This window comes from Carcharodon carcharias, chromosome 17 (assembly GCF_017639515.1).
Source record: "Carcharodon carcharias isolate sCarCar2 chromosome 17, sCarCar2.pri, whole genome shotgun sequence".
Classification (NCBI taxonomy): Eukaryota; Metazoa; Chordata; class Chondrichthyes; order Lamniformes; family Lamnidae; genus Carcharodon; species Carcharodon carcharias.
The window spans coordinates 61,909,342-61,931,038 of NC_054483.1; the positions used below are offsets into that span (position 1 = coordinate 61,909,342).

Consider the following 21,697-nt stretch of genomic DNA (forward strand, 5'->3'; position numbering starts at 1 on the left):
GCTTGTTTGGATTATTAGGGTACATGAGTTCTTCAACACAGAAGTGTTCTGTAGTTTTTCCTCATCTCAATGAGAGGCTGAGAGAGACACCAAGGGCGGAATTTTATCGCCAGCAAGGAAGTCCTGATGTCAGATTACAAAGCCGTAAGGCGGAAGATTACAAGGAATTTTAATCGGGGGCCTCCAATTAATGCGGAGCAAGTGGAGGATGTCCCACCATCTGATACGCAGGTGCCATATTTAAGGTGGGGTGGGGGGGGGAGAACAGCACAAACAGAAGTATATAAAGGGGAGGCTAGACAAGGGTGGAAGTAGGGCAATGGCAGCAGCTGACAGATGGCTGCCACCCAGGTTTATTGATACCTTCCTGAAGGTGCTCCTCTAGACAGTCAGGGCACAGAGGGGGGTCTTCCTGCCACATAATGGCTGGAGGAAGCCAGGTATGCCTGCCCTAAAGGACATGGCTGGAAGTTGCAGAGGAGGAGATTAGCAGCCATAGGACAGCTCCAAGGACGCACTGATTCATTTCCAGCATTGTAAATGATCTGATGTGGTATGGCAAGACAAGACAAAATAATAACATGAAACTCATAACTTTAAAATGTCACAAAAGGTACATGTGAAATGTAAAAAGATGGTGTCTGCTCAGGCATCCGCCATGACCTTGCACCAGTGCTCACAGTTAGATACATAACAGCCTCTCAGTGGAGGACCTGGTCAAAAAAGTATTTAGATAAACACTTGAAACACCATAGCATACAAGGCTATGGGCCATGCGCTGGAAAATGGGATTAGAGTAGATAGAGGCTTGATGACCGGCGCAGACATGATGGACTGAAGGGCCTCTTTCCATGCTGTAAAACTCTACAGGCAGAATTTTGCCATCGGCGAGCAGGAGGTGGGGCCCGCTCGCCGACGCATAAAATGACGTGGGATGAAGTCGGGCGGAACCCCGAACATCATCTCGCCCCATTTAAATTTTCAGGAAGGCGGGGGCACAGCAAAATCAGCTGTGCGCCTGCTGACCTGTCAGTGGCCAATTGAGGCCATTGACAGTATCACTTAAACAATAAAAGGACCTGCTCGTCCAACCTTAAGGTTGGCGGGCAGGCCAGGAGCCCTGGCGGGCAATAGAAAAAACATGAAACCTCATCTAGTGGCAGGATGAGGTTTCATGCAGGGTTCTACAAAGTTTAATAAAGTTTTACTGTAATTTATGAACATGTCCCATCTCATGTGACATTGTCACATGAGGGGGACATGTTAGGAAATTTTTATTTTTCTATTTTTAATCTTTTTAAAAGTGTAAGCGATCTCCCTGAGGCAGCACTTAGCCTCGGGGAGTTGTGCGCATGCACAAAAGAGCGCACTCTCGCTTTTGGGGAAACCCCCCCATTTGCCCTGCACAACCTGCCGGACATTACACTGGGCGGGCCTTAATTGGACCGCCCACGTAAAATGGTGGCGGGGCCCGCTCCTCCGGTGGGGATCGGCTCCCTACCCGCCGGAGATGGGGCAGGCCAGCCCGCCCAACAGGCAGAAAATTCTGCCCTATGACTCTAAGTTGTCTGTTTTTTTTATTCTTTACATGGGATGCGTGCATCATTGGCTAGGCCAGTATTTTTATTGCCCATCCCCAATTGCCCTCTAGGCGAGCTGCATTCTTAAACTGCTGCAGTCCACAGCGATGTTAGTCAGGGGCGGTGGGTGGTGGCTGGGTGGGCATAGTTCCAGGATTTTGTTCCAGCGATAGTGAAGAAATGGCGATATAGCTCCAAGTCAAGATAGTGCGTGGCTTGGAAGGGAACCTGCAGGTGATAGTGTTCCCATGCATCTGCTGTCCTTGTCCTTCTAGGTGGTAGAGCTCAAGGGTTTGGAAGGTATTGTCAAAGGAATCTTGGTGAGCTGCTGTGGTGTACTTTGTAGATGGTACAGTGCTACCTTGTAGATGGTATAGTGCTTCCACTACGTGTCAGTGGTGGAGAGAGTGGATGTTGAAGATGGTGGATGGGGTGTCAATTAAGCAGTCTGCTTTGCCCTGGATGACATCGAGGTTCTTGAGTGTTAGAGCTGCACTCATCCAGGCAAGTGGAAAGTATTCCATCACACTCCAGATATGTACCTTGTAGACGCTCACAAGCTTTTGGGGGGAGGGGGCAGGGGCGCGTCCGAAGGCAGGTTACTCTCTGCAGAATTCCCAGCCTCGGACCTGCTCTTGTAGGCATAGTACTTGATTGGCTGATCCAGTTCACTTTCTGGTCGCTGGTAACCACTCAGGATGTAGATAGTGTGGGATTCAGCAATGGTAATGCCATTGAATGTCATGGGGAGATAGATTCTGTCCTGTTGGAGATGTCATTACCTGGCATTTGAGTGGCAAGTAACATTCAGGCCACACATCAGCCCAAGCCTGAATGTTGTCCAGGTCTTGCTGCTTATGAGCACAGACTGCTTAAGTTTCTGAGGAGTTGTGAAACATTGTGCAGCAGCGAACATCCCCACTTCTGTCCTTATTTATGAAGCAGCTGAAGATGATTGGGCCCAGAGCACTACCCTGAGGAACTCCTGCAGTGATGCCCTGGAACTGAAATGATTGACTTCCAACAACCACAATCATCTTCTTTTGTGCTAGGTATGACTCCAACCTGCATTAGCTGAATTGCAATAAATAAATGGTCAAATGTAGCAAGCATCCTGTGGTGCAATGATTGATAATGAGGCTGCCACTAATACAGGCTCATAATGTGGCCACGATGGAGAAGTGACAAAGTGCATGGCTCTGTTTGCAGTGGAAGAGAGCTCAAATCGCAAGAGAAAGATGACAGACTACGAGAGATATGCTATTTCTTTATGTACCAACTTCAGTGGCAATGAGGCAGCGCTGGAGTTATGTAGCTTAGGAGGCAGGACAGCTTGTCATTCATGAAGAGATAGGTGTGGAGCACTAACACAAGCGAATAACCTAATGGAAGAGGCCACAAAACCTTCTAGCGAGCAGTAACTATAATACTCCTACAGCTATCACAGAACAGAGGGCAGCAAGGAGGAAATGTTGGAATTCACAGTGCCCTCATATCACACCTCTCTCTCTTCCAGGTTAAGTAGAACATGAAGCAACACTTCTGTGAAGGCGCTTGGCATCTCAGAAAAGGAAGAAAAATCTGGAGGCAGCATCACATCATTCCAGCACATCTTCCATCAGTGCAGATACTAATATAGATGAGAATTTGATCACATTTATGAACCATTCAGCCTGAGCAGCTCACGGAGACAGTGACAGTTGCAGCCACTCTCACTGGGGACTGTAGAAGAGCACAGCAACGCTTAGCTTCAGACTAATGGCATGCCTTTGGAGTCAGCTGCTGTTGTTATGCCACCTCTGCCTCAGTGCTTGGACTCTGCACAGGAATAAGGAGCCACGTTTTCAGTATGTAGCCCTGGTTGCAGGGTATCCATCCTTGAAGACGAACAGGTAAACGGAAAGCTCTAGTACCTGGGACTACCTTAGACAGTAGGGATCATAACAGTTCCCAGAAACCTTGCACAAGCTGAAGGATCCACTTTATGGTGGTCCTAAACCAGTTGTACATTGAGTGAGCGGAGTCCCTGCCTGTTGAAAATCTGCATGACCACATGTGTGCAGTCAGTTACACACTGCACCTTGGGAAAGCCAGTGATGACCCCAAATCCTGCCACCCGCTCTGCCTGACTGGATTAGTGAAAACCCCATGTAGTGGCCGGCGATCTTGAATGTGACATCCTTGACCAGCTTGATGCAGTGATAGATTGGGAAATCCCAACTGTCTTCAGAGGCTGCCTGAAATGATCTCAAGGTGTACAAGTTAAGTGGCTCTGTGACTTTCAAAACCACAAGCAATGGGTGACCACCACTTCCCATCAGGTTCACATCCTTCTCCATCATAGCACACAGCTCCAGCACTGCCTCCCTGGATGGCACAGTCTTTGGTGACACTGATGCTCCAACATCTGCAGGAAACAGAACCTCTGTAGGTGCATAGCGTACCCTGCACAAGAGACCGGTTGTGTGCCAATTGATACCAATTAATGGGTTCCTTAACAGGCTCAATTGCTGGCCTGCCACAGATAAGTGTGGTCTCCACTTGGCAGCCCAGCTGCCTCCAGGGAACTTAAACAGCAGCAAGAACACTTCGGGCTTCCATCCCAATACATTCCCTGTCATTGTGCCAGTCCACTTGTGTCTCAGCCCACATCCTAGGTGTGAGAGAAAATTCCCTAAGGCCGGGGTTTTCCGGCCCTGTCACAGGTGGCACCCCAGCCAGAAGTCCATTGGCTTGCAGCGGGACCAGAAGATTGCAGCGGTGGGCAGGTGTGGAAAATCCCGCCATAAGTGTGTATAAAAGGACAGGAGACTTTTAGCAAAGCTTTGAAGAAAGAACAATGTACATATTGATAGAAGAAAAGGTCACTCAGATTTAAAGTTTGAGAACCAATAGAATTCTAGAAACAAGACCAAAGACCTTCAACAAAATTAATGTAATAACGTACAAGAAGAAAAGGACAGTATAAACAGCAACTGAAGATTGCTTTCCAATTATATTGTTAACGATTAGAGAGAATCCACAATCAGGTTATAGATTTGTATCTCATCCTCATATAGCCATTCAGAGCAGCATTTATTTAAAAAGTAGTTACTACCTTCCTAAACTGTTGGATCATCCGTTCTTTAGTCTCAAGATCTTGAATCATTTGATTCTTCAACCGCTCAAGTTCCTGAACTTTGTTTCTCAGAGACCTTTCTTCTTCACGTTTTGTGGAAATCTGAAAATTTGAAAAGTGAACAGTGGCAGAGGACTTTAGTTGAACTAAAGTTAGAAATAAGGAATAAGCTAAATCAATCATCTAACATACATCCATTGTGTTATATTTCCTGAGGAAATTGGGAGACTAAGATAATTGGTTCATGTAACCACCATTGCTGGAAATAAACCAAGTCACAAACAATTTCCCACCATTTCTTTTGGCAACTATGTTTCCTCATATATACAGGTCCAAAGCATAAAAAACATTACCTAGTTTCTTTGAAAATCCATCCACCGAGTTTTGTCATAGAAGACAGAAGATGATATCTAGGACACTTGAGTTTTGCTCTTTTTGAGTAGTGGTATTGTTTTGGAGTCCCAATTTTTTTGGGTGTTATGCAAGTGAGTTTAATCTGCTGAAAATGGCATCAGCCTAATGAAAGAATATATTGACTTTGCAACGGAAAATGTACTAGAAAACCATTAATTTTATAGAATCTTACTGAATAGAAAGAGGCAATTTAGTCTGTTATCTTGTGCAATTTCGTCCCACTCCCCAGCTTTTAACATATAACTCTACAAGTTGGTTCAATGCCTTAAAGGAAAAAGTTTCTATGGAACGTTATGTTCCAGGTCTTACCCACTCTGAGTGAAATGTCTCATTTCCCCTCTGCTTTTTCCAAATTATTTTAAACCTCTCAGGACACTGAATAAGTTGCCAGGGGAAAATAGAGCACAAGGGAGAAACTATCAAAATCCATTAAAATTCTGAATACTTTTGTTAGGTCTTCCCCATAACCTCCACTGCTCGAAAGAAAACAATCTCTGTTTCACCAATATTTTCACATAACCGCAACACCTTTGTTTGACTTTTTAAATTTTTGTATTCAGTACCTGCTATTTACAAAGCAAAGTACCCCGTACACCTTCCTAGCCACATTCTCAACTTGACCTGCCTCCTTCAAAGTTTCTGAAAATGCACACCCTTCCTCAAAATAGTCTCATTTAGATTGTACATCATCTCCATATAGTGAGCACGGTGGTAGCAGACTTCAGAAGGATGAATAGACTGGAAGTAGGCAGATGCAATTTAATCAAGGTAATTTTGAGCTGATGTACTTTGGGAGCAAGGTGAGTCTAAGAATCTGGGAGAATGGACAGATTAACATAGCATACAAAGCAAGGGAATATATGACTATCACAGATGTATTTTTGACTACTGGATGAACAAGATGCCATATTCAAATCAATTGTGCTCCCCAGTAAAAGAAAATACAAGTTGGTGATAAGGTATTGCAAAACCATCATAATGTTTTCACCATGGATGTCTAATCTCTCTACACCTCCATCCCCTACCATGGTGGCCTGAGGGCTCTCAATTTCTTCCTTGAATGGATGCCTAGTCCCTGTCTACACCAATACCTTCCCCATTCAGCTGATCTTGTCATTGACCAATTTCTCCTTTGACTCCACTGACATCTGCCAAATAAAAAGGGGAACCTATATGGATCCTAGCGATGCCCGTCTTTTCATGGGATTTGTGGAACATTCTTTGTTCCAGTCCAAATTAGATATCCTCTCTCATTTCTGTATCAATGTTATTTCCTCTTTCCACGCTGAACTGGAAAATTCCAGCAACTTTGCCTCTAATTATCCCTGACCTTCATATGGTCTACCTCTTGGAGAAAATGTGCAAGCTGGCTAAACAAAGTTCTAAAACTGGATAGTTGTGTGAAAATCTGAGATGCTAAAGAGCTGGGTGTTTTCACAGAAGTGGCCAAACCGTGAATCGGGTGTCATTGGTTGATTGGTTGAAAAGGGACTCTTGAAAGCTACATAGCCACTATCAGGGCTGTCCGAACCCAAGGGAGATGGGGTTCATAGAAGTGGGCCTTGTTGATGATAATCGTACCCGCAGAATTCAAAGACCAAAGCTACAGAGCTGCTGACCTATTCTTCCTGAATGAAGAGGAACATATTGCAGAACTGTGCAGCTATATGGCGCCACACGCAGGGAGTGATGTGAATGCTTGTGTGCGATTGTTGGTCAGACACATTTCACGTGAACAAGTCCTGCAGACCTCACCAAGGAACATTTTTTGTACATGATTGACAAGAAGACTGACAATTCTTGAACCATGTCAGAACTCATCCATTTGTACACTTCACAACCCATGTTCAAAGCAAATCTGCCCAAGACTACCAGTACCAAAAATCTAGCAAAGTCATAATAAGTAGTGATGGAAATTAGCACTGTGTAAAAAAGTGCAAAATAAGATAAACATTGAGTTACTACATTCAAAAAGCTGTTTATTTAACAAACACAACAGAAAAGTTTGTAAGGTATACTAAATAATTAAAAGCAGTTGCATTTCCTTGTGTATCAGCGAACGCAAGTATCAAAAGGTTTAAAGGAAAGGATATCAGGAAGACCTGTTTTGTTAATCAAACTAGAGAGGAGCTCTGAATAAAAGCCCTAGAACCTAACATTCAGTAATATTAAATACTGAATATTTAAAGATTATGTTAAATTTCTTTGAGTTTTATAGTTTTTTTTTATATTTATAAAATATATTTCTGATCGAAAGAATTTCCTCAGGGAGAATGATTGCATCAGTGCCTTATCTAAAATATAAAATAAATAATTCCTATTTTATCAAAACTTTGAATTATTCTTCCAGCTATGAAGAAAATATAAAAGTGATCAAAAACTGAATGAAACTAGAAGCCATATAACTGGTTTGGGTACTCTTAATAAAAATATTTAAATGTGCAAACTGCTATAACAGTATATTTTTTAAAAAAATTATTCTTTCATGGTATGTGGGTGTTGCTGGCACTTATTGCTCACCCTTAATTGCCTTCAAGGAGGTGGTGGTGAGCTGCCTTCTTGTTAGGAAGGGAGTTCCAGGATTTTGAACTAGCAACAGTGAGAGAATGGTGATATAGTTCCAAGACAAGATGGTGTGCTACTTGGTGGGGAGCTTGCAGGTGGTGCTATTCCCATGTGTCTGCTGCTCTTGTCCTTCTAAGTGGTAGAAACTGTGGGTTTGGAAAGTGCTGTCAAAGGAGACTTAGTGAGTTGCTGAAGTATATCTTGTAGATGGTACACGCTGCTGCCACTGTGCAGTGATGGAGGAAATGAACGCTGAAGGTGGTAGGTGCCAAACAAGCAGGCTGCTTTGTCCTGGGTGGTGTCAAGCTTCTCAAATGTTGTTGGAGCTGCAATCATAGGCAAGTGGAGAGTATTCCATCACTCCCCTGGCTAGTGCCTTGCAGATGGTGGACAAACTTTGGGGAGTGAGGTGGTAAGTTACTTGCCACAGAATTCCCAGCCTCTGACCTGCTCTTGTAGCCACAATATTTAATACGCTGGCCCAGTTCAGTTTCTGGTCAATGGTAACTCCTAGGATGGTGATAGTGGGAGATACAGCTATGGTAATGCCATTGAATGTCAGGGGGTACAAGTTAGGTTTGCTTTTGCTGGAGATGGTCATTGCCTGGCACTTGTGTGGATTGAATGTTATTTGTCACTTATCAGCCCAAGCCAGAATGCTGCCCAGGTCTTGCTGCATATGGACATTGACTGTTTCAGTATCTGAGTCGCAAATGGTGCTGAATATTATGCATTCATCAGTGAACATCCTCACCTCTGACCTTATAATGGATGGAAGGTCATTGATGAAGCATCTGAAGGTGGTTGGGCCCACCCCCTGCTGCACCGCTCCCCCGCTGCCGTACTGCTACCCCACTTGACACCACCCACTCCCTCCCAAATGTCTGCCGACACATGTTCATCATCATCCTCCCACACCACGACACATGTTCACTAGTCCTCTCCCGCACCCTCCGATACATGCTCATTTTCATTAGCCCCATCCCGCACCCCTGACATATGCTCATAACACCCCACCCCTAGCTAAACACTGCCCAAAACAATGGTTGAAGCAGAACAGCAAACTGAGAGTGCTCCCACAAAGCCATTTCTAAACTATTGGAAGTTCCTGGTTCCAGCATCAATCGGCTCCCCAGAACTTCCAATGCCATTGTGACCATTGCAAGTGTCTCAGCGTTCATTGCTATTAGGGTCAGAAGATCTGGGCAATTAATTTTACAGGTCCACAGGCAAAGCCACAAGAGTATAAATCGGTTATTATTTAAATTAGATAACTGCTCTGCACACAATACATAGCAACAATGAATGAAATAGCACCACTACAAGTATAATTTTTAGAATGGAACAGATGCAAAATGATCTCACGGCAACTAAAAATCACTCTCAAGTTCTTGATTTCCTAAATATAATAAGTGTGCAAATTACAATGTAATACGCAAAATTTTATGGCCATCCTACCCATTCTGTCTCCCCCTACGTTTTGTTCAGCACCATTTCCACACAATACATTTAGCAGTCTTTTCTCTTTCCAGTATTCTCTGTTTATATTTTGGGTTAACAGCATTTGTTTTATTTTCAACAATAGAACTCACCTCCTTCTCTACCTGTTGCATCTGCTTCTTAGCATCTATGTATTTTTCCTTGAGATCACTATGTTCCTCATCTTTCCTCTGCAGGTCATCTGTCAATCTTTGATATTTTGAAGCACCATCAGATAGCTCAGTCCTCAGCCTTTGATACAGCAAACATAATTAAACTTGATAAGAAAATTTATACAAAGGGAACAAATAAACCTGTGATAACTGCAAAGAGCACGATATTAGACAAAGCCCAAACAACTCAGTGATTAATTATATACCTGCTCCTAATATTTGTATAACAAGGGTAGCCATATGGCAGTTTTCCAAGGATCAGTGAAACTTACAAAATGGGCATCATCCATTTTAAGTGATTATACTACAAGTTTGCATCTGAATTTACATTTGCTAATATAAATTTGACATCAAGGCCTCTTGTGTCAGCATCACAGATGCCGGGAGCTTGTAAAATAGTGGCCATGCTACTTCCTATGCAGTTTGCATGACCCAAGCATGTTATGTATGCACCAAAAGAATGCAGAGTGGGCATTTAGCTGCGCAAGGAGCCAATCCTTCCCACCAACACTCCCCCACCGGCCCCAACCCCACACCAGCGTTGTTATGAAGGATCACCATAAGCCAGTTTCGCTGCTTTTGACTTTTTGTTGCAGCAGAGAGTGGAAGGACTGCGTTTAACATTGCACATCTGACCATCTCATCTCCAGTTATGTTGCTTCAGCACCCAATATACGCACCAATAGGGCACTGTGGCCAATCCATCTTGGGCTCAGCTAATTTCTTCAGAACCAAATTATTCTTATTACAGTTATGGCTATCAGCTGTTTCACATCTTCCTTTAGTAAAACTATGCTCACAGTTCCATAATCAATATTAATATCTGGCATAAATTCATTTTCCACTGTTAGACTCCTTCATCTGTGGTCCTACATTCTCCAAGCATTTTTTTTAAACTTGAATGCGTAAATATAAGATGTTACTATTTCTTTTCTTATTACTGCAAACCTTTCCCCCAACCCTCCATATTCCCTTTTAGCTGTTCTAATCTCTCATTTCACCACCATAGATAGTACTCCTCCAGATCCTTCACTAAATTCACTATTGATTGGCTTACTTCTTCTACACAGCGCCACCCAATGGAGCTATTTCCCAGGGTAGGTAAAGTGCTGATCAATAGTTCAAGAGAATTCTTAAAATTCAGGCAACAGAATATCACATTAGAATAGGTTTCACTTAACTCCTCTAACTGTCTATTCTTATTCAAGATAAATATAGTTTGTGGACACATGGAATCAGAGGTCAAGATTTTTTTTGCAGATGCTTTATATTTTTCATACTTAAGTATTACAGATCACTGTATGGGCCATTTTATCATTGTTATCAATGGTTTACAAATTGAAAGTCACCTTCCCATATTCATTTTTAAAACATACAAGCTTTGAACTTTGTTAGAGGTTAGGACCTGTTAGCAAAGTTAATCTCCCCATGCTACATTTTCTTGTTAGAGAACAACAGCAATTCAAGAAGGGAAATACAAATTTCATAAACCAATCATATTCCAAGTCTCAATACCTGACAACCAATACCTTTAAACTACAATAAGGTTCAATTTCAAGCCAGCAGGTGATTCGGGGCAAAAATAACATTCCAAAAAAAGAATACTGAAGGATTACCATGCAGCTAAAACAGGTAACAAAAAGTTAAATTAAGGTTTGCTTTCAGGAATTGCTGGAAAACATTAACCATAAAAGTTTCCAAGAATTTAAGAACTTTTCTATGTTTTTTAAACACAAGATTATAGTAAAAGCAAAATACTGCAGATGCTGGAAATCTAAAAACCAAAACAAAAAACGCTGGAAAAACTCAGCAGGTCTAACAGCATATATGGAGAGAAAAAAACAGATGACTCCTTATGACTCGAAATGTTAACTCTTTGTTTTTTTTCTCTCCATAGATGCTGTTAGATCTGCTGAATTTTACCAGCATTTTCTGTTTTTGTAAAAGATTATAGGCCAGAATTTTCTCGCAGGCACGCAGAGGCAGGCCTAGCACTTGGACACGTAAAATGATGCGCAGTGACGTCGGGTGAGCGTCCCGATGTCACTGCACACCATTGTGATATTAAGATTTGTGGGCACCCGCCATTAATTAAAGATCCACTTAAGGCCCTTGAGGCAGCAATTATAGGGGATTTTGAGGCCAATGTGATCTTCAGGATATCACACGGGCGCAACAGGCAGGCGGGTAGGCCACATTTCTATAAACGTCATCCATGGGCGGGATAAGAGGTTTGAGCGTTATTTGTCAGACATTTAATGCTTAAAGTTACTGATACTTGCCTGTGTGAGCAGGAATACTTCAAAATTCTTCACAGCTGCCTGGACAGGAGTAACAGCCTTCAGGTCTGGACTCTGAGTCAACATCATTTCTGGAGCCTTGCTGGTTTCAGGAAGCCTTTCCTTAGCCTGGGAATGGGAGTTGTGCTACCATTGGAGGCACCTCCTCTGAAGACGAAGGGAGAGCCAGAAGGGGGAGGAGGTCAGGAGTCCACATTCAGCCTCTAGGGGAGCCACCTTTAGGAGAAGAGGCACAAGCACAAGGGGCTTAGGGCCAACAGGAAGTCCAAGGCAGAAGGGGCTGCAGAAGACGCCACTATCCTGCTACCAGGGTATATAGGCGGCAAAGCAGCTACCTCAATATGTTTGAGGTGCAGTGCCGAAGGAGGCTCCATCGCTCAAGGGAGACAGTCACCTTCATCTGTCAGATGATCCACACCTGAGATTTGTGCCAACTGTGTGCATGGGTACCCCATGCCAGCGGCGTTGAAGGTCACGGCTGCCTTCAACTTCTATGCCTCCGGCTCTTTCCAGAGGTCGGTGGGTGATCATTGCAGGGTCTCCCAGTCAGCTGTCCACATGTCTCAAACAGGTGACAGACGCTCTGTTCAGGTGTGCATTGACTTTCATCCATTACCGCTGGGATGGGGCCAGCCAGACAGAGTAAGCCAGAAGTTTCGCAGCGAATGCTGGCTTCCCCCGCGTCCAGGGTGCAATCGATTGCACACGTGGCCATTAAGGCGCCAGTGGGTGAGCCTGGTGCCTTCGTCAACAGGAAGAGATTCCAATTCTTGAATGTACAGATAATGTATGATTACAAGATGCAGAATCTGCAAGGTACCCAGGCGTCTCACACGACACTTACATCCTCAAACACTCCCAGGTGCCGAGACTCTTCAGTGTTCCAAACCAAGTGGATGGATGGCTGCTCGGTGACAAGAGCTATCCCCTCAAAAGCTGGCTCCTGACGCCCCATCGCCAACCAAGAACAGAGGCCAAGCAGCAGTACAACAGGAGCCAGGCCTCCACAAGGGCTGTGGTGGAGAGAACCATTGGTCTTCTCAAGATGCGTTTCCAATGCCTGGACTGTTTAGAGGGCGCACTCCAATACCCCCCCCAGATCATGTGTTGCTGATAGTGGTTGTATGTTGCACTTTCCGCAATCTGGCACTGGAAAGGGGCCATGCAGTAGACAAAGATGATGTAGACACAGTAGCTCCAGCTGCACATGATGAGCCCAGCATTGAGTCTAAGGATGAGCACACACAGGAGAATCAAAAACAAGAACAGAATTAGCTGGAAAAACTCAGCAGGTCTGGCAGCATCGGCGGAGAAGAAAAGAGTTGACTTTTCGAGTCCTCATGACCCTCATGAGGACTCGAAATGTCAACTCTTTTCTTCTCCGCCGATGCTGCCAGACCTGCTGAGTTTTTCCAGGTAATTGTTTTTGTTTTGGATTTCCAGCATCCGCAGTTTTTTGTTTTTACACACAGGAGAATGCTGAGGTGGTAGACGCTGACCCGGGCAAACTACAGGGGGGCAGGGACAACCGGGAGGCTTTAACCCAACGAACCTTCAGCTAGCACACCACAGATGGACCTCCAACACAAGCCAGAGCTGCAGGCTTCATACTTGACACCTGAGTGCAAAATCTGTGTGGGTAGGAACATTACCTAAGGGCCTTGTCAATAAAGCTCAACATCAAACAACTCATTCATGACATCATGGGTTCCCAGGGAGGCACCCTGAGCCATGCTAACACATTAAAATTTAACGATTTAACAAAATGAAGTTCAGAAAAAAAATCATTACAAAAGGTGTTACGCATCACACCAAGTGATCATGAACTAATAGCGGGGCAACATAAAATCACCAGTGAGGAACCTGTGGTGTGCCTAAGGTGCCTTAAGTTTATGCTTGCGGGTGCTACGTCTAGGTATTCCCCCCTCGCTGGCACTGGCATCTGAGACAGCCTGTTCACTCTGTCCTGCTGGCCTCGATGACCTTGGCGGACGTCCTCTGGCCATTGAGCCTTTGATAGCCCCGCCTGGGAGGGAGGGGCCAATTCCGCAGGTGGCATCTTCCCAGTCGCCGCAGCCTCATGGGATCCCACGGTCAGAGGGGCGGAGGAACTGCTGCCCTCATCCAGAGTGCCCCAAGAAGAGCCTACAGAGGCTACTGGTACCTGCTGCACCATGAGGTCACTTCGGACCTCCCTGCTCACTGTAGATGGATGGGCACCGAGCTGGGATACTTGGGTTCCCAAACCATCTCCCACACTGGCACTGACCAGCTGAGGTCAATGCCGATGTGAGGGCTTGCAGGTCCGAGTGCAACCCCAGGAAGCCCTGATTGTTCTCCTGGAGAAGCCTCTCGAGAGTCGCCACTCCCTCCATGGAGGAAGCATGGCACTCGGTTATGAGGCTCATTGCATCGATGATGCTCTGCATGGACTCCTCCAGCACAGAGACCATGCCACGCATAGCCTCATGTATCTCCGCCAGATCCTCCCGCATACCCTGCTGCACTTCCAGCATCTGCTGCCTCACGAAGGACTCCAGAGGCACCTCATCAGCCACCGAGCATGCACCTGGTCCTCTGCAGTCCTCTGACTGCCGGCGCCATGGGCACTCTGTCTCCACCCAAACCTCAAGTGAGTGTAAAGTGCCCTCACCACTGTGCCCTGGGGCAGTAGCCAATGATCTAATTCCCACCGAGGTGCTAGTATCTGCGCTGGTGCCTGCCTGGCAAAGATGATGTGACGCTGGTGAGTCCAGTTGTTCAGGGCCCTCAGGTGTGAGAGGTGGCCCCTCTGCCGCCTCCTCCTAGCCCTGCTCCGGTGATGCTGAAAGGTAGAACAAGGACATTTGATTAGTTAAAGTGGAGATAATGTCAATGTGCATATCTGTCCCCCGGATCAGTATGCACTCATTCTTCCATAATCAATTGTCAACCCATGTTGCAAACTTCAATCACTGAGCATTCAGCAGTGCCATGGCTGCTGGGACACACATGGTGACCTCAGTGCTCAGCAAACATACCTCCCTGTGGCACCCCAGCCTCACCGCCACTGGTGGACCTGGGCTCATGGCTCCTCTCCAGATCCATTGCCTCCTGCTTGTAGCAAGTCACGATGGCCAACTGGGCCTGGCCTCCACCAGTCCGCATCTACTCGGCAGCATTATGTGCAGTCTTCTGAAAAAAGAGAGAAGAGCACTGATTAGTCCAACCCTGTACCTGGATTCCCATTGCATCCATGCCACCCCAACCAGAGTGGGACATTTAAGGGCTCCAGTACTTCATCACCCTGCAGCTGCCGCACACTCAGACAAAGAAGCCAGAGCTGAACCCCCCTTGCCCACATGCTGCCTCTATCACATTTGGCACCACACAGTCTAATCTTGCAAAGCAAGGAGACACAAGCATGTGGAACACCAAGGGCAGCAGATAGATTGGTGCCCCGCCAACTGGAAGTTCCTCTCCCTGACTATGTCAGCACTCTGGCTTTGACATGCTTCGCAGTTCCAGTACTGTGCCTAGGTGCAGATCCTTGAGGTTGCCCCCAAAACAGTAGGCTGGGTGTCAGTGTCACACATGCTGCGGGTGCAGAACTCAGCAGAACCCTCTCAGGGTGAACTAGGCATGGACAATATCTGCTGACCACCCAGCAAGGGAAACATGCCCTGGAGGGGTCAATGCTGTTAATGCACTCAGGGTGTTGGGGGAGGGAGGGCCTTAGGAGGAAAAAGGCTACCAGCTGTATTAAGTAACCTCTGCCAACATGGTACTCACCCTTCCTGAGCACAAGAGGTCATTGAATCGCTTGCGGCATTGGACCCACCTGTGTCGCACCACGTCATGGGAGCTATCACTGCCACCTCCTCCCAGGCAAGTTTGGTCAGGTGAGGGGGCTTCCACCTCCCGTCTCTCAGAACGAGGGCCTCCCGCCATGCTGCCACTTCCTCCAGGAGGGCAGCTAGGCACTCATTGGAAAAATGAGGGGCACACTGCCCTGCTGCCCTACCCTCCAGCCTGGTCTGTTCCGCTGCCCTGCCTTCCGGCCTGGCTTGCTCTCCAGCAGCGCTCTGGTGAGCTCTCCTACTGACCATTGTGATCAGCCTTTGCAAAGCTGCCAGCGCTTCATTTAAACAGGCTGCCGGGTTGCCATTGGACCCTGCGGTCATTGCACTCCCGCTGCCGCCCAACCACTCCCGCTATCCTCGGGAGTCGCGCATTACACTGGACAGGCCTTAATTGGCCCACCTGCGTAAAATGGCGGCGCGGACCCGATCGCGGGCAGCGATTGGCTCCGCGCCCACCCGGCCTGCCCGACATGGGGAAAATTCACCCCATAGTGTTTTGCTAGGTACCCGTTGTGATTGCTTAATTGTGTTGACTACTGAGCTAACATGCCAGTACTGTCAAGATTAACATCAGATCTATAAATAACAATTTTTTTTTAATGTACACTAGTTGCAAAAATGAAGTGATTCAGATGAATTAAGGTATACCTTTAAATTAGTGATTTTAAACAATAGTATGAAGAGAATATAATGCAATTTCAAAGTAATATATCCCTTATCCTCAGTAATAATCAAACTAGCCAAATTTAATGATCACCATCTCCAAATAGTAGTACAGAATTATGTATGCTATATTTGCAAATCAAGTAAGGCAGAGTACTTACTGGACCAATTCCAAAAGTCTGCTTTCTAGTTCTTCTTCCTTCTTGGATAAGAGTTCCTTTACAACATGCCAATCATCTTGGACCTGTCCAACTTCTTCCTTAAATCTAATCTCTTGCAGTTTCAGGTCACCAACACATTTTTCTAAATCATGACATTTCTTTTCTGTGCATTTTAAATTACTTTGCAAATCAGCAATAATGCTATTCTTATCTTTCAATTGTTCTTCCAGTGTGGTTAAAATGCTTTCACTTTTTAAGATTTCTAGCTCCTGAACTTTTATTTTGTGTTGGTAATCCTCAATCTCTTTTTGAAATGTTTCAATATTTTCTTTGTTTTGCATTAAAGTCTGCATTTTACTTTCAGTTTCTTCAAATTTTGTTTTCAACTGCCGGAGGTGAGCATCTTTTTCTTGAACCAAATTCTGAGTTAAAGCTGCATTTGCTTTTAGTTCAGTACATTCAGTCTGGAGATCTGCTCTTTGTTTTTTCGAGGCCTCAAGTTTTGCCTCCAGGTCTTGAATTTGCTGGCTTTTTTGGGAGGACACTTTTACTATATGCTCACACTCCTTCTGCAGCGTTTCAATTGTCTTCCGGAAGTGACCACTGTCCCGTTTTTGCGCTGCATCCTTCACATTATCAAGTTCTTCTTTCAGCACAGACAGCTGTTTCTGTAAAGATTCAATTTCAGTTGCTTTTTTCAGAGACTCTCCATTTGCCTTTTCTAGAAGATCCTTGATGTTTTTTAGTTCCACAGCATTTAAGTCAGATTCCTTTTGGAAATAATTTAGCTTGCTTATTTTATCTTCCAAAGCTTTATTTTGCAGTACTCTCTGTGCTATTTCACACCTCCCTAACTCTATCTCTAGGTGAAGCTGTTTAGTTTGTTCCGTTTGTTGCTCATTCAATTCCTTCTCAAATTTAGAATGTTGATTTGCATTCTCTTTGGTTAGTCTGAAAATGGTCTCAGCCGAAGAAGCTAGCTCTAATTGAAGCATTTCTACCCGTTTACTCAGTCCTTCCTTTGAGATTCTCTCATTGTTGAGATCCTCTTTAGCTATAGCTAACTGACCATCTAAAGACTGTAACTTTTCTTTTAATGATGTCAATGCCCTTTCTTTATCAAATAGTTCCTTTCTTATTCCTTTAACTCTCTCTTCTAGAGTTTTAACATTGATGCAGTTGTACGCCTCTTTGTTACTTGGGCCTATAAAAAGGAAAAACAAAATGTTCAAGTAATTTTTGTTCATTAAAATTTACAGAAGCAAATATAATTTTCTGTTTGGCAACCAAACAGCAAATAAAACATACAAAACTTTATCATCCGGTGCAATGTATTTTATTAAATTTTAAAGTTAAGTGTACTTTTCAAAGCCTTTTTCACACTAAGCAATACGCACGCATTGCTTTGCTGAAATTTAGTTAACCCACGGGTTTTCACACAAAGGTCCAAAGACCTAATAGAGCATAGAAGGATAAGCAGGGAGCTCAGGTTTCTGAGCTAAGTATACCAGGCCCAAAAGCATCTTTAGAATTTTGTATTATAGACTGTTATTTCACTAAGTTATCTCTTTGTGTATGAAGAGAAAGAATTTTCTAAAATGAAATTGTGCTACGACTATGTGCTCAAGTAGAACATAGATGATAAGGTGTTTTTTTCAAATATCATAAGCTCCAAGTAATCAATCACAGAAGTGCTGCCAGTCTGCTCATCACAGCAATAATGCACCAAGCACTACCACCATGCTAAATGGGATAGATTACAAACAGATCCAGAAACTCAAGACTGGGCATCCACGAGGCACTGTGGGCCATTAGCAGCAGCATGGTAAAAATCTTGTCACCCCATGGCCCGGCATACCCCCTACTCTACCATTACCAACAAGCCAGGGTATCACCCCTGGTTCAATGAAGAATACAGGAGGCCATGCCAGAGGTAGGACCAGGCATGCCTAAAAATGAGGTGCAACCTGGTAAAGCTATAACACAGGACTACTTGCGTGTCAAACAGAATAAGCAGCAAGTGAAAGACAGAGCTAAGCTATTCCACAACCAACGGTTCAGATCTAAGCTCTGCTATCCCGCTGTATCCAGTCACGAATGGTGGTGGACAATTAAACAACCCACTGGATGAGGAGGCTCCACTAACATTCCTATCCTCAATGATGTAGGAGCCCAGCACATCAGTGCAAAACATAAGGCCGAAGCATTCGCAACAATCAATAGCCAGAAAGTGCCAACTGGATGATACATCTCAGCCTCCTCCTCCGGAGGCCCCCAGTATCACAGGTGCCAGTCTTGAGCCAATTCGATTCACTCCACTGGATGCTACAAAGGCTATGAGCCCTGACAACATTCTGGCAATAGTACTGAAGATTTGTGCTCCAGAACCTAGCCAAGCTGTTCCAGTACAGCTACAACACTGGCATCTACCCGGCTATGTGGAAAATTGCCCACGTGTGGCCTGTACACAAAAAGCAGGACAAATCCAACCCGTTCAATTATCGCCCCATCAGTCAACTCTCGATCATCAGTAAAGTGATAGCAGGGGTCATCAACAGTGCTATCAAGTGGCACTTGCTTATCAATAAACTGCCAACTGACGCTCTGTTTGGGTTCTGCCAGGGTCATTCAGCTTCTGACCTCATTACAGCCTTGGTTGTACAAAAAAGCTAAACTCCATAGTTGAGGCGAGAGTGACTGCCCTTGGCATCAAGGCAGCATTTGACCGAGTGTGGCATCAAGGAGCCCTAGCAAAGCTGGAGTCAATGGGAATCGGGGGAAAACGTTCCGCTGGTTGGAGTCATATCTAGCACAAATGAAGATGGTTTTGGTTGTTGGAGGTCAATCATCTCAGCTCCAGAACATCTCTGCAGGAGATCTTCAGGGTAGTGTCCTAGGCCAACCATCTTCAGCTACGTCATTAAGGACCTTCCTTCCATCATAGGTCAGAAGTGAGAATGTTCGCTGATGATTGCACAATGATCAGCACCATCCGTGACGAACATAATAAGAACATAAGAAATAGAAACATAGTAGACTATTCGGTCCCTCGGGCCTGCCCGCCATTCAATATGATCATGGCTGACCTTTCCACATTGCCATCTAACCCCGATAACCTTTGATCCACCTCTGCCTTAAAAATATTCAATGACCCCCACCTCCACTGCCTTCTGAAGCAGAGAGTTCCAAAGTTGCACAACCCTCAGAAAAAATTTCTCCTCATCTCTGTCCTAAAAGGACGACCCTTAATTTTAAAACAGTGCCCCCTAGTTCTGGGCTCACCCACAAGAGGAAACATCCTTTCAATGTCCACCATGTCAAGGCCGTTCAGGATCTTGTATATGTCAATCAAATCGTCCCTCAATCTTCTAAACTCCAATGGAAACAAGCCCGGTCTGTCCAACTTTTCCTCATAAAACAGCTCACTCATTCCAGGCATCAATCTTGTAAACCTCTTTTGAATGGCCTCCCATGCATTTACATCCTCCTTAAATAAGGTGATCAAAACTGCACATAGTATTCAAGGTGCGGTCTCACCAATGCCCTGTATAACAGAAGCATAACATCCTTACTTTTATGTTCAATCCCTCTCAGAAAAAGGATAGCACTCCATTAGCCTTCTTAATGATTTGCTGTACCTCCATACTAACTTTCTGTGACTCATGTACTAGAACACCTAGATCCCTAGCATCTCAGAATTATGCAGCCGTTCTCCAAAGTGAATAACTTCACATTTTCCCACATTAAACACCATTTGCCAGATCTTTGGCCACTCATTCAACCTATCTATATCCATCTGCAACCTCATGTCCACTTCACAATATACTTTCCCACCTATCTTTGTATCATCTGCAAATTTAGTTACCATGTCTTCACTCCCCTCATCTAAGTCATTGAAGTAAATCATAAAAAGTTGAGGCCCCAGGACATACCTTTGGTACTCCATCCATCACATCCTGCTAATCCGAAAAAGGCCTATTTATGCATACTCTGCTTTCTGCCAGCCAGCCAACCTTTTATCCATGCTAAAATATTACCCCTACACTATGCGTTTTTATGTTCCTTAATAACCTTTGATGTGCTACCTTATCAAATGCCTTCTGGAAATCCAAGTACAATACGTCCACAGACTGTCCTTTATCCACTGTGCATTTATTCCTTCAAAAAATTCCAATAAATCGGTTAAACGTGATTTTCCTTTCACAAAACCATGCTGACTCTTTCCGATTGCCTTAAGCTCCTCTAAGCACCCAGCTATAACCTCCTTAATGATTAAATCTAATAACTTCCCCATGACAGACATCAAGCTATCCAGCCCACAGTTTCCTGCTTTCTGTCTCCCCTCCCTTCTTGAATAGAGGTTATATTTGCTACTTTCCAGTCTGATGGAACCTTTCCAGAATCTAGCAAATTTTGGAAAATTAACACCAGCGCACCGACTACCTCGTTAGTTTTCTCTTTTAAGACCCTAGTATGTAATCCATCAGGACTTGGACACTTGCCAGCTCACAGCTCCATCAATCTGCTCAGTACCATTTGCCTAGTGATTTCAATTTCACCAAGTTCCTCTCTCTCTTTCATCTGTCACTCTCTAGTGGACCAACACTCACTTTACTTACTCTTTTCCTTTTCAAATACATGTAGAAACTCTTTCTATCTGTTTTTACATTTCTAGCTAGCTTCCTCTCATGCTCTAATTTTTTTTCTACCGTTCTTTATATTCTGTCCAATCATCTGCCCTGCTGCTCATCTTTGCAGTTTTATGCTTTTTCCTTAAGTTTGATGCTTTCCTTACCTTCTTTAGTAAACCACGGATGATGGGTCCTCCCCTTAGAATTTTTCTTTATAATGGGAATGTACTTATTCTGAACACTCTGAAATATCCCCTTAAATGTTTGCCACTGCTTCTTTGTTGATCTATCCTCCAGCCAATTTTCCCAGTTCACTTCAGCTAGTTCAGCTTTCATCCCCACATAGTTGCCCTTCTTTAAGTTTAAGATACTAGTCTTAGACCCACTCTTCTCCTTTTCAAATTGGAAGTAAAATTCGATTGTATTGTGGTCATTGTTACCTAGGGGTGCCTTTACTCTGAGGTCATTAATTAATCCTGTCACGTTACACGATACCAAGTTTAATATAACTTGCTCTCTAGTTGGTTCCAGAATGTGCTGATCTTAGAAACTCTCTCAAAAGCATTCTAAGAAATCTTCATCCAGGCTACTAATGCCAAACTGATTTTTCCAGTTGAGGTGTAGATTAAAATCACCCATGATTATTGCCATCCCTTTATCATCAAGGCACAATATTTTTTCTTGAATTTTTTGTCCCACACTGTGGCTACTGTTAGGAGGCCTGGAGACCACTCCCACTAATGACTTTTATTGCCTCCTATTCCTCATTTC

General features: G+C 44.4%; 1 protein-coding gene across 3 annotated transcripts in view; it reads right to left on the reverse strand.

Moving 5' to 3' along the window:
• Positions 1-21,697, reverse strand: part of kif20bb (kinesin family member 20Bb) — a 130,714-nt gene that overhangs the window by 23,918 nt on the left and 85,099 nt on the right. For all 3 annotated transcript variants that reach the window (XM_041210554.1, XM_041210552.1, XM_041210553.1), the window contains exons 20-22: positions 16,296-17,499; positions 9,270-9,408; positions 4,678-4,800 (exon numbers count right to left, since the gene is read on the reverse strand). In XM_041210554.1, coding sequence (XP_041066488.1) covers positions 4,678-4,800; positions 9,270-9,408; positions 16,296-17,499 — 1,466 coding nt within the window. The remainder of the gene's footprint in view (positions 1-4,677; positions 4,801-9,269; positions 9,409-16,295; positions 17,500-21,697) is intronic.